The 14,535-nt window shown below is 44.6% G+C and overlaps 1 protein-coding gene across 1 annotated transcript in view; it reads right to left on the bottom strand.

Moving 5' to 3' along the window:
* Positions 1-1,974: 1,974 nt before the first annotated feature.
* Positions 1,975-14,535, bottom strand: part of JAK1 (Janus kinase 1) — a 61,368-nt gene continuing 48,807 nt past the window's right edge. Inside the window, exons 15-25 of the mRNA XM_010840162.1 lie at positions 14,249-14,376; positions 13,477-13,612; positions 11,596-11,747; positions 9,147-9,297; positions 8,936-9,030; positions 7,678-7,870; positions 6,605-6,729; positions 6,083-6,255; positions 4,409-4,526; positions 4,041-4,151; positions 1,975-3,402 (exon numbers count right to left, since the gene is read on the bottom strand). Of these exons, the coding sequence (XP_010838464.1) occupies positions 3,292-3,402; positions 4,041-4,151; positions 4,409-4,526; positions 6,083-6,255; positions 6,605-6,729; positions 7,678-7,870; positions 8,936-9,030; positions 9,147-9,297; positions 11,596-11,747; positions 13,477-13,612; positions 14,249-14,376 (1,493 nt within the window). The 3' untranslated portion in view covers positions 1,975-3,291. The remainder of the gene's footprint in view (positions 3,403-4,040; positions 4,152-4,408; positions 4,527-6,082; positions 6,256-6,604; positions 6,730-7,677; positions 7,871-8,935; positions 9,031-9,146; positions 9,298-11,595; positions 11,748-13,476; positions 13,613-14,248; positions 14,377-14,535) is intronic.

Genomic DNA, 14,535 nt, shown 5'->3' with positions numbered 1-14,535 from the left:
GTGGCATCTGCTTGATATGCTTCTGTTTATCACCTTTTGTTTAATATGTATTATATTTAATTAAGACTTGAGTGGACTTATTTTTCTCAGTTTAAGAAATAGATGATGAAAGAATTATAATGGAGGCCCAAATAATGATAATTAGCATATAAATGTTACAACTGTATTTCTATAGTCCCTGTTTTGGAGGATGGAAAAAGGCTTAGTTTGTACTGAAGTTATAATTGGGGCATCTTTTTATGAAATTATAAGTCACATAGTGACAAGTAGTTTTTTTTAAACAAAAATTATAAAAATAATTTTGTGACCTAGGATACCACTTAATTGGTAATCAGTTACTTCTGAGGATAAACAAATATTTTCCTTGTTTCTTGAGTTTCTGCTTGTAATCTGATGCTTCCTCTGCTAGGTATTTAGTAGGCATTTACTAGATGTTTATTGAATGAGTATCTAGTTATTCTTTAAATTTATTTATTTTTTTTTCTAGTTATTCTTTAGATTCATATTGTTAATGCTTACTGAACACTTTTAGCATATAAACTATTTTTACATTATTTATTTACTCATAAAAAACTGAGGTCTAGGAATTATTCACTTTTCATACAGTAAGTAGTTGTGACAATAGACTAATTTGTGTAAGCACTTTAATATGTGCCAATGCCAAGGTTGTTTTTTTTTTCTTAGAAAGATTTTCTCCTGTACTATAGAAATAACTTGAAATTCATATTTCAGTGTCCATACATAAAATTTTATTCAAACACAACCATGATTATTCACTTACATATCATCTATGGCTAATTTCTGTGCTACAGTGGCAGAGCTGAGTAGCTGCAAAGCCTAAAATATTTACAATCTGGCCCTTTATAAAGTTCACAGACTCCTGATCTAATACCATTAATTCCCTAATCCTTTTATTTTACACCTACAAAAAGACTTAAATTTTGCAACAGATTTGTAAGTAAGTGGCAAAAAACATAAGTTTCTAAGTCTTGTTTTGTAGAATAGTGATGATTAATTTACACGTTTTGGTCATCAAATGCCCTATTTCCACAGTAAAGCAGTCAATTCTGCCATTTCTAAAGGGGTCTTATGAGGTAACAGTATTTATAACCATTCTTAGATAATAAGCTATACCTCTCTCTCTGCTTTGTTTCTTATTCAGTTGCAGTGTGTTAGGCTGAAAAATTACCCAGGTGTTTAACCCAGTTTTATCCAGCTTCCTTTCGAAAGAACTGTGTTTACTGCACATAACTTTTGACATCACCATTTCCTGAAGACCTTGGTATTCAAAATGCATGAGAAACCCTTTTGCTATCCAGAATGTCTAAGTTTGTTCTTTGTTATGAGACACTAATTGATGATGTAGAATTGAGGGGTCTCAGTGATCCTAGTCTTTTTGAAATCAGATCTTTAAGTATCTTGTATTTGAGGGACTTTATAATAGAGGGTATCACTCCTGTTTTAGAAGTTTAAAACTGGTATATATGATTTGTAATGTATTGCTTATATTAACTTCTACTGGCAAATGACAGCTAGAAAGTTAAACTAAGATAATTTCCAGTAAGTATACTACCTATAAATAACCAAATCAGGATGGGCATCACTCAGTTCTGACTCAGCAGATGAAAAATGGGTTCCCCATGCTCTGCACTTCTTGTTTTCCTGTTGCACTGAGCCTCTTCAGTGCTTTGTCATAACTCTATGACAGCAGAAGAAAGCGAAGATGGAAATTGTAGAAATATAAGCAGAAAGAGGTTGAAAGAACTAAAAGGTACTTTGAGTTAACAGGTGTGGGTCTGCCATCCATACTGGCCTGTGCCCCACTGGGACATGAGAGACATGACACATGACTCAAGTGGTGTTAGTATAAGGACCATTACCCATGCTCTCCCCACCAGTCCATACTGTTGTTTTTCTATGTAAACAAATTGTTTGTAATGCTTTGAAAATGAACTCTTAATATTAAAAGGCATATGCATGTGAAGGCTCCATATATTTATTTGTATAAAGAGTAAACAAAGTGCATAGAGAGTGGCCACAGGTTTGATACAGACAGAGACATTTGTGATGCAGGGTTATTGAACAGATTTATAAATGGCAAGTTTATTGCTGCCATCCAGTCAATACATAAAACTCTTTTCAGGATCAAGGGGGAAAAATAATGATATCAAACAAATAATAGACAGCATCAACAGAAAGTTTTGCAGACTCTTGGTCAAAAAAGATCTACAGTTCACATTGAATCAGATTTGACATTTTGATTACCCAGCAGTCTCCAAGCAAACTGAAAACCGCCTAGTGGATCCTGAACTCCATAGTCTTCTGGCTGGGTCTTTCAAGTTTTGCACAATAGGGTGATGATGGTCAAAATAGTGATCGACTCTTGTAGATGGATGGTAAGTACTGAAACACTCTAAGAACAGTGCAATGTACATGGTATATATGCAATCATCAGCATCCAGAACCAATGCTGGAACAGCTTGCCCCAAAGTGGTAGAGTTACAAAAGGACATACACTGACATTTCTGAAAAGCATGGATGCAGGTTGTTGGCCTCGGTTCTGATTAAAGGGTATACTGTTTAGGGAAGCACTGGCACAGGTTTAGTTCTCAAGAATTAATGTCATGCAGCAAAGTGTCTATTCCACAGCTGCCCCTCTGGGTATGTATGACCAGTCTTCTCAAAAATGGGTACCGCTGGTCACCCAAGGGGACAGGAGCTAAGCCACTGCAAAAACAACTCAAAGTTTATGTCCTACTGTTGACAGGAATACACTCATCTTTGTATAGAGACAATAGTATACTAACTGGTATCTATATTTCAAGAATGTTTCATCTATCATGGTACAGATATTGAAATTTGAGGGCATATTAGAGTATTGGCTAAATTCATCAATCCTCATCTTTAGGTGCCAGAAAATATTTATTTCATATCAACTGGCAGCTAAGAAAAAGCAATCATCTTGAGACTCTACTTTGGTCAGCTCCTCTTGTTTTGAGAAATCCCATTCTGGTTTTCAGCTGTGATGGTAAACTAACCAAACAGTGATATAGTCTTTCCAAAAGGAGGAGTGCTTAAGTGCTTTCCAATATTTTGGTTGTCACTATGTTACAGGTATCAAATTTAAAGAGGAAGTACTTACACATGTTAAGCATGTGTAATATGCTTAATATGTGCCTTATATATGGATACGTACCCTGGTATCTTTTTAGACAGAATACAAACTTTTTCCAGTAACAATTTTTGTAAATGGCTTGGGTACTGGTTGGGGGTAGGAGGACACATTAGAATTTAAATGTTACTCATGCTTCTTAGAAGTGCTTCAAATCCTTCAATAAGGTTCTGAAAGGTTGTCCGATTAGATGGTTGAAATTCCCAACACTTTCGCATATGTTGATAAACCTATTTAAAAAAAAAAAACAGTAAAAAAATTGTTTAGGAGCTTTTTTTTTTTTAAGTATAGAAACATCAAGAACATAATTTTGAAAATGTGAATGAGTTTCCTTAAGTCCTACTATAAAACAAGAGTATTTGAATAACTTAAAATATAGAAAATGTGGCACATCTATAAGTATTAAATATTAATACTTAATATTATTCATAAGTATTTTAATATTTGAGAAGTTCATGGCTTAACTGACCTTGCAAAAAATCCAGGCCACAAATTACTGTAAGCCAATTTAAGGGTGACGTTATAGCTCAGTTTAGACTACAGATTTCCATACTGGCTGCTTCATTCTTTGGCTCATACATACTATTCAATGTACTTAAATAGTCTAAAGAATTAGTCTTAAAGCAGTTCAGTTAGAAATACAGAAAACTGATTGTCACAATAAGGTAACGTCAAAATACGCTCCTCTCGGGTGCTCACTGAGGTAAGCCTACTGTTGAAGGGAGTTCCTTCCTTGAACAGTGTGTGGTTGTCATTTCATTTGCCCCAAAGATGGTTTTCTCAGGTGGCCGAAATTCAGCATCAGAAATCTATTTTAAAATGCAAGCAGTGAAAACAGTTTTATTACTGCGAAATGGCCCATAAATACCTCATCTGGACAGTTCGGTGGACATGGCAAGCGTTTTCCTTCTTTTAATGTATTCACGAGTCTTGTTACCGTCATCTGACCATGAGTTGGGCCTATCATTTTCAGGAACAACTATGAAAAATAAAAATCAAATGAAATATTTTACTTTTTGCACATATTTATATAAACTCCAGAGAGGTTAAAGTAGGATTTCTAGAATTGGAAATGAAAACAAACAGGCTTTTCTCCTTAGTAACTCAAAGTCCAGGATGCTTTTCCTTTCCATTACAATACACTGACTGATTCTTTATGAACTAAACTTACAAAGCAGAGGGATGGACACATTTTCATTGGGGGCCAGATTCAAACAAAGGACAAGTCTGACTTACGGCCATGGGACTGGAATCTGAATCACAGTAAGTAAGCAGCTCATGCAGAGTCACTCCGAAAGACCAGACATCAGAGGCGATATAGAACTTACACTGAATTAAACATTCTGGAGCATACCTGAAAGAGAGCAGAACATGAAACTTCATTTCCTGGGAAGGACATACCAAAAAACATGAGAGTAACTCAGCCTAGAGAGCTGACTTCTTAGAATATAACATTCGAAGACACGTAAGTGTATGCTATATGTTAGTCACACATCTGCTGCCCCGGTGCACACCTGGCGTGAACAGTATCCCTGTGGGCCCTCAGTTCACACAGCACAGGCTCTCCCTGGGGAGGGGTGTGGGAGGAGGCGATGACCACAGGCCCAGATTTTATCTGCCTGCAAGGTCACAGTGAGTGAGTAGTGACCTAACTGCCCAGTCCTCTTACAGTATCTGCTGCTTTGGTGAATGTTACCCATTGCCTGAGCCAGAAATTGAGATATTCCCATATCCGGTCTCAGAAATACTTCTCAAACCTACTCACTGCTCCTAAACCCCACCATCACTGTCCAAATCACAGCCCTAGTTCATGCCGTCAATGCCCCTCGCCAAATCAGACTCCCGGCTTCAATCTTGCTCCTCTCCTTCCCATAGTGATCTTTTTATTTATGTATTTTTTCCATAGTGATCTTTTTAAACAGAAGCCCCATCCTTAATCCTTCTAACAGCACCCCAAAACCCCAGCTCCAAAACTCAAGTGTCTAGGGCATTGCCTTAGCAACTGCAGAGACCTTTTATCATCCAGGCACGTCGAGCTGATTCCAGTTCCTGGGACAGCCACTGCTCTATCTCACTCTTGCCAACACACACATGCCTCCTTCTACCCATCTTTACAACCCTCCAGGAATCTTTTAAGGACTTAGCCTAACAGAACTTCCAGAAAAACCAAGCCCGAACACTTCTATGATTATGGCACCATGAAACTAGCTGCCTCACCCATTAAAGTCTAAACTCGCTCATCTTATTTACCCTCGAATCTCTAGTACCTGGCACCAAGCAGGGCTCCTAGGTAGTCCTTTGAATAAATGAATTCATGTATCCACTGAATATGCAATGAATAAATGGAGGTTTGGCGTCCTTGGGTGGGAGAGACCCAGCTCGCCCATGTAGGATGCACCCACAGTGCTGGTCAGTTCTACAGGACAGGGCAGAGTGCAGGCTTAGCAGCTTCCCCCGTGGACAGTGTTCCAGACTGAGAGGGGTCCAAGTCAGGGTGCGGCCTTCCAACCAGGACCTCCCATGGATTTTCCTCTGCTCTGAGTTCTCCCTGAATCTGCCAAAGCCTCCTCGTCAACTCATACTTGCCCTCCAGGCTTCCTCTGCATGGCTGTGACTACTCTGGCTGCTAACAGTTTTAAGAACTGTCAGAGGAATGCCTTCTCAAGGGAAGACAGAGATACTGACTGCTGTTAGGTTTCTTCGTTGGAAGATGTTGTCTTTGAAACTCAGACACTGGCTTTCAGTGAAACAGCTTAAGAGCTGTTTCTTGAAGGCAAAAATTAGTCAATTCCAAATGATCTAAGTCTTTTCTAATCTGGACTAATAAAAGAATTTAACATATCTAAAAAGGACCTATCAGAACAGTGGAAGCCCTTTGAAGCACTGAGGAAATCTGTTTGATTCAGTTACCAAAACACAGGGCTGTCCCGGTCGTCCTTGACTGTGTAGTACTCCTTATCAGTTTCGATGGCTTTGGTGAGACCGAAGTCCCCGATTTTCACCTGGTGCTCACTCTCCACGAGGACGTTTCTTGCTGCTAAGTCCCGGTGAACGTACTGCCGAGAACCCAGATAGTCCATCCCCTGTGGGAGAGAAGCAAGGCAGAGTGCGCTGTGAGAGCAAATCAGGCGGGATTTTGTCTCTGCCGCTTTGTAACACACACAGAGATACAAGTGTCATTTCATTCAGGTAGCACTTTGTTTTCACTTTTACGCAAAAATAGTAAGACCAATCTGATTCAAAGAAATACAGATTTAAAGAAACCATCACTTTCTTAGTAGAGGCTAATTTCAGTCCACATCAAGCAGAACAAAACAAACAGTATAATTATCAGAAAGTTTCCCACTTATAGCCTAATTACAAACCAATTACTCAGGACAGACTGCCTGATTTTTAAATTTTTACCATGTTTTTTCTTTTTTCTCTTTTTACCTTACAAATCTGAACGGCATATTTTAATTGCTGTTTGAGGTTAATTTTGTTCTTATTCTTTGGAAGATATTCCTTAAGGCTCCCTGAAGGCAGAAACTCCATGATGAGCTTAATACCATTTCCACCTGTTGAGGGGGGAAAAAACCCATCAGTTGTTGTTCAGTCACCAACTCGTGTCCAACTCTTCACATCCCCATGGACTGCAGGGTGTCAGGCTTCCCTGCCCCTCACTATCTCCCAGAGTTTGTCCAAGTTCATGTCCACTGAATCAGTGCTGCCATCCAACCATCTCACCCTCTGTCGCCCTCTCCTCCTGCCCTCAATCTAACCCATCAGTACAAGACAGTCAAATGAAGGAAGAGTACAGGGCACAGGATCTGGAGACAGAGGACCTGAACTGACTTCAGCATCGACCCTGAAACCACAGGCAACCACAGGTTAACCTCTGCTTAATCCCAGAGGTTCCAGAAACTTGGGATCCTCAGGAGTGACCAGGGTACCTACCCCAGGGTTGTCACCATTCACTCAGACAACGTTGTGTTCTGCAAAGCACTCGGCAAATGATTTTAAAAAATCATGAGCCACATCATTTTCACTACAAATTTCCAAGTGCAATAACATGAGTGCTGCAGCGGCTTGTACCAAGAGACATTCACTAGTGAACACTACTTGCCACTTTGATTTAGACAACCAGAAAACTAAACGCCCTGCCTAATGTTGGGTCAGAAAAGCAGATAAAGGAGAGGAGTGGGTGTCAGTTTCAACTGGCCTAGTGTGCTGAGTATTGGGACAGGGGAAATCTAATCCCCAGTGTGCGTGTAGTAGCCACCTAAAGAAACAATGCTGGAACCATCCCTGCCTAGGAGGGAGGCTGGGTAGTCTTCTCGGAAGCTCTGCAGCTGCTGAGGGATCTGACAGTGCGTATGGCTTGCAAGTCCTAGAGCTCTGGCGGTTATCAGCTAGCACTCAGGCAGCCCAGATGAGGCTGAGGGCATGGCCTGCTCGGCACTAGCCTTTATGTGACCCCAGACAGCCGTTTAGTCTTTAAACAAACCACATTTTGCATAACATACCATCTTCTGTGCAGATGCCTTTATACTTCACAATGTTCTCATGATAAAGATTTCTTAAGATTTCAATCTCCTTCTTCAGATCAGCGATGTGGTTCCCTCCACTCTCGGGCTTCAGGGATTTGACAGCCACTTGCTCCCCTGTATTGTCCCCCTCAGGGTCATACCTGCAGAGCTCGACCTTCCCAAAGTGGCCCTGGAGGGAAAGATGCACATGCTTGATCAGAGAGGCCCCAGCCTGGGTCAGCAGGACACACTCAAAGATGAGGCTTGTTCCTCTGAAGGCCGGGGAGGGCACATACTGCCTGACCCGCAGGTAACAAGCTCTAACCTGGTCTCTTCCTACTCCCTGTGCCCTTCCCCCCTTAGCTAACATGCCATCCCTTCTTCTGTTATTGCGCTAAGACAAGAAAAGGCTCTGGTGACTGGTGAACCGACACATCAATCCTAGTTTCCGTGAACGTGTAACTCACAAGGAAATGAAGTGTCAGGTGGTGCAACCATGGCATTCTTTGACAGCCCTGGGTCCACGCTACAGGAGGCATCACAATGTGGCTACAAAAGGCAAGGCGTGAGTCTTCAGAAGATGGGGATTAGAGCCCAGCTAAGCCACCTACTGGTGAGGTGGGCCTAGTTACCCAGTCTTCCGAGTGGCTCCAGAGGTGCTCGTGTACACACTGGTGGTAAACCCAGGGATGCTGTGAGGAAGCGGGACCACTGTGCCTGCAGAGTGCCAGCACCCGGCCTTGCACAGGGCACCCGAGATGGGACAGTCTTTATAAACTACAGGAAATCTGTATGAAGATGCAAATCCAGTAGCTTCTCTAGTCACATTTACTGTTAGGGAACTGCCATTCAAGGTCCTGAAGAAAAGCTAGCATTCTATTTCAGTGTTCTGTGAGGTAAATCCACAGTTCATTTAAGCAGCCTCACAGGATACATATTCCCAAAAAAAGTCAGAGGCAGCGATTGTTCTATTTCTACCATATCTATACCCATCCCCTAGGCCTCTCCCTTTATATTCTCTGTCCCTTATTAAAAAAAAAGGGACAGCGGCAGCTCCTGAGGGTGCTGACTAATGTCCTGTGTGCATGAACAGGCAGGCATGTGCATGCTGCCACTCTTTGTCAGATGGAGAAACACACAATCCCTGAGAAAACACTGGAAGATGCTTCCTCTTATAAACTTTGACCTGAAACGAGAGAGAATGGAGAATGGCTCTAGATGTCCAGAGAGGTGAATGGTCAGGAGTGAAACTTGCCTCTCCCAAGTCACGGATCCTCTTTAAGAACCGCTTTTCAAAATGTGTGGGATCCACTTCAGTTGTTGGCTTTTTTTCTGATACAATGTCTGGATCTAACAGAAGAGAGAAAACATGTTAAAAAAGAGTGAATGCCCCTCCAGGCTTCAAGTTGTCACCCCCTCCCCCGGGCCCTGGCTGGTCTTGGTTAAACAACTTAAGGCAGTCTTACTCTGCTCCTCCAGCTTATTGATGTCTCTCATGATGGCTCGGAAGAAGGGTCTCTGGTTGGGGTCGTAGTTCATGCAGCGGGTCATCAAGTCAGCTAGCTCCTTACAAGATGGGGTCACTGGCCTGCACCGGCTTTCATAGAATCTCTCTTTCTGCAAAGAAGAGGACCATGTAGAAGAAACCAAAGGAACCACCCACAAACCTTTTAACCCCAGGTCAGAAAGAGTTACCTAACAATCCCTAATTTAATTCCCAACAGCTCTGCTTAAGGGTAGACTTCATAAATGTGAGTGCTGCTGTTGCCTTTTTTCACAGCTGTGGAAAATCTCCTGATACAAAAATAGTCTGAATTCAAGGAAAATACGCAGTATATCCTACCCAGTCCCAAATAAGCTGTATTCCTGCAAAGTCATGCAACCTTCTGGAATATGACTTGGCAACATGTGTAGAAATCTTCAGATTCTTCAAACTCTTTGACTCATTAATTGCAACTACAGAATGACTCACAAATAAGTCAGATATAAACAAAGATTTATATTTAAAGATATTCCCTGCAAAATTAAACAGAACATTACAAATATGAAAACAACCTCAAGGCCAAGTATCTAATTTTAGTTAAATTAAGTAAATTAGAATTTAATGAAACAATGAACTCTTAAATCAATTTAATCATATAGGATATTACATTAAGTGAAACAATTCAGCATGGTCCCAATTTTGTTTAAACTGATAAAAACAGACAGGAAGACAATATGCCAAAGTGTTAAATATTAGTCAAGGGTGACTGGAATATAGTGATTAATATTTTCTTTTTTAAAAATAGTTTTCTCTATTTCCCAAATTCTCATCAAGTGGTTACTTTAAAATTCTGAAACAAATGATTGATTTATTTAAATCATTAAAAAAATTCAGTAAATTTACTACGCTCCAGACTCTGGTCTGTAGCTGAATCTCAAGGGTACTGGTTTCTCTTGTGGTCCCTGTGGATCCTGCTGTAGGGGTGGGGAGTTAGGCTCCAGAGGAGAGGAGGAAAAGCGAGAGAATGAGGGAGCTGAGGGCTGCCCCTGCCTTGGAGTATTGCTCACTCTTCTAGGCTCCAGTGCAGACCTTTGCTTACCCTGTCTCCATATTCTACTCAGCCCCGGGTAAACACAAGGTGCTCAAACATACTGACAGCAAATGGTATGCCGTTTTGTTTCCAAGGAAGTTAAAATTACTCCCAAAAGTCCTGCCTGAAAATTCCAAATAGCAGATCTACAGAGGTGCTGATTTCTCCATGGGTTTTAGCTTAATTCCTCTTGCCCAAGTCTTGCACCACGTTCATCTGTCAGAAGATTAACTGGTTAGAGGTTCTTTAGCCTCTTTGGTATCTCCTCCAAGCGCACCCTCCACACTGAATCCCCACTGCCACTTCCTGGCTCAGGCTCTCACCATTGAGCACCGCAGGGGACTCAGTGCCCTGCCCTCTCCTCAGCCTGTCCATCTAACTACCGTCTAAGCGCGCCGTGCCGGCGCGGCCTCCAAGCCCTTCACCGGGCCTCGAAGCCCTTCACCGGGCATTTAGGGCCTCTAGAAACCTAACCTCACACAACCCTTCCCACCTGTTCACCTGTCACTCCTCTCCACACTCCAGGCAAATGGAACCACTTACTGCTTCCTGTAGACGTCTGAAATGCCACCTTCCCCTGGACTTGGATCATTCCCTCCCAGCTACAAGTGACGCCTGCCCCGCTAAACACACAAGGCGCATTCCAGAAAGCAAATCAGTGAGTGGGGATCAGTGGTCCTTCACTGTAACTGCTACTGCAGTATCCCTTTAGAGTTAGAAAGCTCTACTAGCTCTCTGCAAGTGAACAAGCAAGAGTTAGCCTTGAAGTTGTGCATCCTAGCTGAATAACCCAGGCCATGAGCCACCTGCATCTCGGTTACCTGACCTGTAAAACAAGAGTAATGACACTACCCTACCCAACACGCATGGCTCTTTGGGTGATGGTTTCAGATCCTTACTGCTAGTTTAGCCCAATTCTCCTTCTAGACCCTAAGGTCACTACGGGCAGGTAAGGCCTGTGTCTCTTTCATTGTGAACCCCTAGCTTCAACTTAGGACAATGCCTGGTACACAGGCAGGACTCATAAATACTTGTGTGTTAATCCTGAGATGCTAGAATCAGCTCCTGAGCTCGTATTGTATACCTGGCACTCTACGTGCATTATTTGATTAATCGTCGTAACAACCCTGCAAAGTAGGTACTCTTTATCTCCATTTCATAGATGATGAATCCAGGCCCAAGGAAACTAAAGTGTGAGGTTACACAGCCAGTAAGCCTGTGGAGGAGAGTCAAACCCGTGACCGTCTCCTCTCACAGTGTGGGGTTTCCTGATAATTCCTGAGACGCCCCTGTGTGTTCAAGGGGCCCTCACTCAGCTCCCAACTGGAAAGCAGGCGCTCACCTCAATCAGCGTCTTGTCTTTCAAGGGGATCTCGCCATTGTAGCAGATTTCCCAGAGTGTGGTTCCAAAGCTCCACTTGTCAGCAGCCACACTCAGATTCTTGGAGTCTTCAACACACTCGGGAGCAATCCAGGGGATTCGTTCTATGCACTCTGGAAAAGCCAAGAGGCGTTCACAGATCAGTGTCTGCAATACCTGGGGAGTGTATCACCACCACTGCAGCAAGAACTGGAAGTTAACAAAGAAATGCCTTCAAGCACTGTTTTCCAAACGTAGGCCGTGGCTGGACTGGGCCTGTGGAAAGCTTGTTAAAGGGGCAGTTTTCCAGCCCCTCAGCCCTGGCCCTTCTGATGCACCTGTCTGAGACAGGGCCTGCAGATGTGTCTGTTTAACAAAGACTCCCCAGGAGGGGGTGGGAGCCCATCTTCTGAAGCTTTGGCTTCAAAAACAGCAAGTCACCCCCGAGTGGAGGAGGTCACATGGACAAAGGGTTAAGAAAGGGAAGGCCAGGGAGAAGAGGCCAACACATGCAGAGTGGGCACAGGCTAACCTCCCCTTCCCCCCACACTGCACCATCCAATGTCACACTTCTCTAACGTGGGTTTTCTTTCATTTGAGAAAGAACAAAAGAAGTCACACATCTCTTGCACCCAGCTGCTGACCAAGGCCAATAAGCTGTTTGGACCCCCTGCCACGTCCACAGAAACGGCCCTGAATGAGCTCAGTGGCCTCCTGGAGCAGCCTCTCAGCCCCTGATGGAAACAGGCAAGAAGCCACTCCCGAGCTAGGCAGTGATGCTCAGGCCTGGTGGCCCTCCTTCCCGCCTTCTCACGTCCTTCCTCCTGACAGACAAGTGCAGGCTGGCCCTAGGACCGTGTGCCTACCGTCGCCTTGCTGCCGGCTCACCTCACTGGCCTATAAGGCCCAGATGAAACCCACCTCCTTGCTGATTCACTCTCTGGGCCCCCCGGATGTCGTCTCTCTCCTCTGAATTTTACTGGCCCCTCTTGCAGCATCCCCAGGCTTCTCTACTTGTTCTAGAGTCACCGGTGTCTGTGTCTCAGACCCTTGCTGATAATAGGACCCCCGACAGGTTCAGGGCTGGGTCCGTCTCAGGACTGCTGGACGATGGCCAGGCAGTAAGTGTCAAAAGGTGCCAAAGGATGCTCCCTGCTCCCCTTCCAAAGAGTGGATGATTTGGGTCTTATTTGTGAGGCCTGTCCTTCATCCTGGTTTCCTTCTAAACTCAGTCCATTCCTTGACTGAATGACTGAGCAAAACTCTCACTGCTGAAGACCACAGGCCATGGCAAGTGGGGGGTACCAGGCCCAGGGGCGCTCTGGGACCCCACGTGGGCCTAGAGACAGAGCACGAACTATGCGGTGCCACGCAGCATTTCAGCTGACGGGTCTGCCCACTCCTCTGGAGTTGTCGGCACAGGGTGACTCATTCAAAGACAAGATGCCTCAGCAATGCTAAGGCACCTCCCCAAACTGCTCACTCGCTACAGGGGATTTCAAAAGGAACACAGGGAGGACCCAGGGCCCATTCCTCCTGACACCCCTCTGACCACCCAGGACCCACAGCCTCCCTCTGAGCAAGGTGCTACCCCTACACCTCAAACAAGCTCCTTCATCACCAGGACCAGATATGTCTTGGCCAAGTGGTTTCTTCTACTGCACAGACAGCTCCTTGAGGTCAGAGACCAACCTTCCCCCGCACAGCATCTCCTCCACCCCCAAGGGCTGGGCAGGAGCAACAGACACCTTTTGCAGAAGTATGCTTTCTAAAAGGAGAGAGAACCCCAGCCCAGCCCCTCCCCAGCTGGCCTGGACCTGCCTGCAGGGGGTGGGGAGGACATGGGAGGGAGGGGGAGCGCACCTTGCCTGGAGAGCACAGTGATGGGGATGCCAGGGTCACTGAGCTTGATGAAGGGGCCGCACTCACTGTCGATGCCCTCGCGGGCCAGAAGGAGGTTTTTAGTGCACACATTTCCGTGGACCAGGTCTTTATCCTCCTGCGGAGTGAAAAGGCTGACTCAGCAGAAATGGCAGTGCTGCTCCCTCCTTCCCGAGCCCCCTCCTGTTTCCAGCCCTCGGGTCATAACCCACATTCCCCCAGCCTCAGCCAGACCCGGGCAGCCAAGAGCTCCCATGGATGATCTGTGCAACTTGGGCACGTTCTATAACATCCCTCTGCTCTACTTCCCTCATCAGGGAGACAGGGATGACTAGGGTCGGGGGAGGGGGGTGGTGGGTGGGCAGGCTTCATAAGGCTTTTGTGAGAATTAAAGTGGTGAGAGCCTAAAAACACATGCACAGCTGAAGCATGGTAAGCACTCAATAAATGTGAGCTACTGCTGATCCCAACAGATTCATTCACTCATTCAGCAAGTACTGTAATATTTCTACTCTCACCATACAATGCAGTACCCAAGTCAGTCTTCTGAAGGGATAAAATTTCCCTCTAAGCAGGATCCATACGTAAGCACACAGAACAGCCCAAGATGGTGGTTTTCACTAATCACCAGGCACACCTGTGTAAAGGCACACAGCCCAGGCCCTCCAGTCTGCTTGGTTAGTACCTCCCTCCTGCCTCCCCTACTAGGAATTCTGGTTCTTGGCTGAGACGACAGACATCAGAACATACTTACCAAGTAACTCAGGGCGCTGGCCAGCTGTTTGGCAACTTTAAACTTCCAGGGTGTGGTGAGGACGTCACTTTTCCGATGCATGAAGAGGTCCAGGGGTCCCCCCTCCACAAACTCTTCCACCATGATATCTACAAACACAAAAACGGCCACATCTGCAACCTGACGTCCATCTGGGACAGCACCCTCCCCGATTCCCTCACCAGAGCCTGGTTTACTGACTGGTACTCAGCTTGACAGTCCAAGTGGCACAGTACTTCAGAGTCGGACAGGCTTGGGTTCAAGCCCTG

The sequence above is a fragment of the Bison bison genome, unplaced genomic scaffold (genome assembly GCF_000754665.1).
Source record: "Bison bison bison isolate TAMUID 2011002044 unplaced genomic scaffold, Bison_UMD1.0 scf7180017846569, whole genome shotgun sequence".
Taxonomy (NCBI): domain Eukaryota; kingdom Metazoa; phylum Chordata; class Mammalia; order Artiodactyla; family Bovidae; genus Bison; species Bison bison.
The sequence above is the reverse complement of the archived record's forward strand: the minus strand, read 5'-3'. Positions and strand labels throughout refer to the sequence as shown.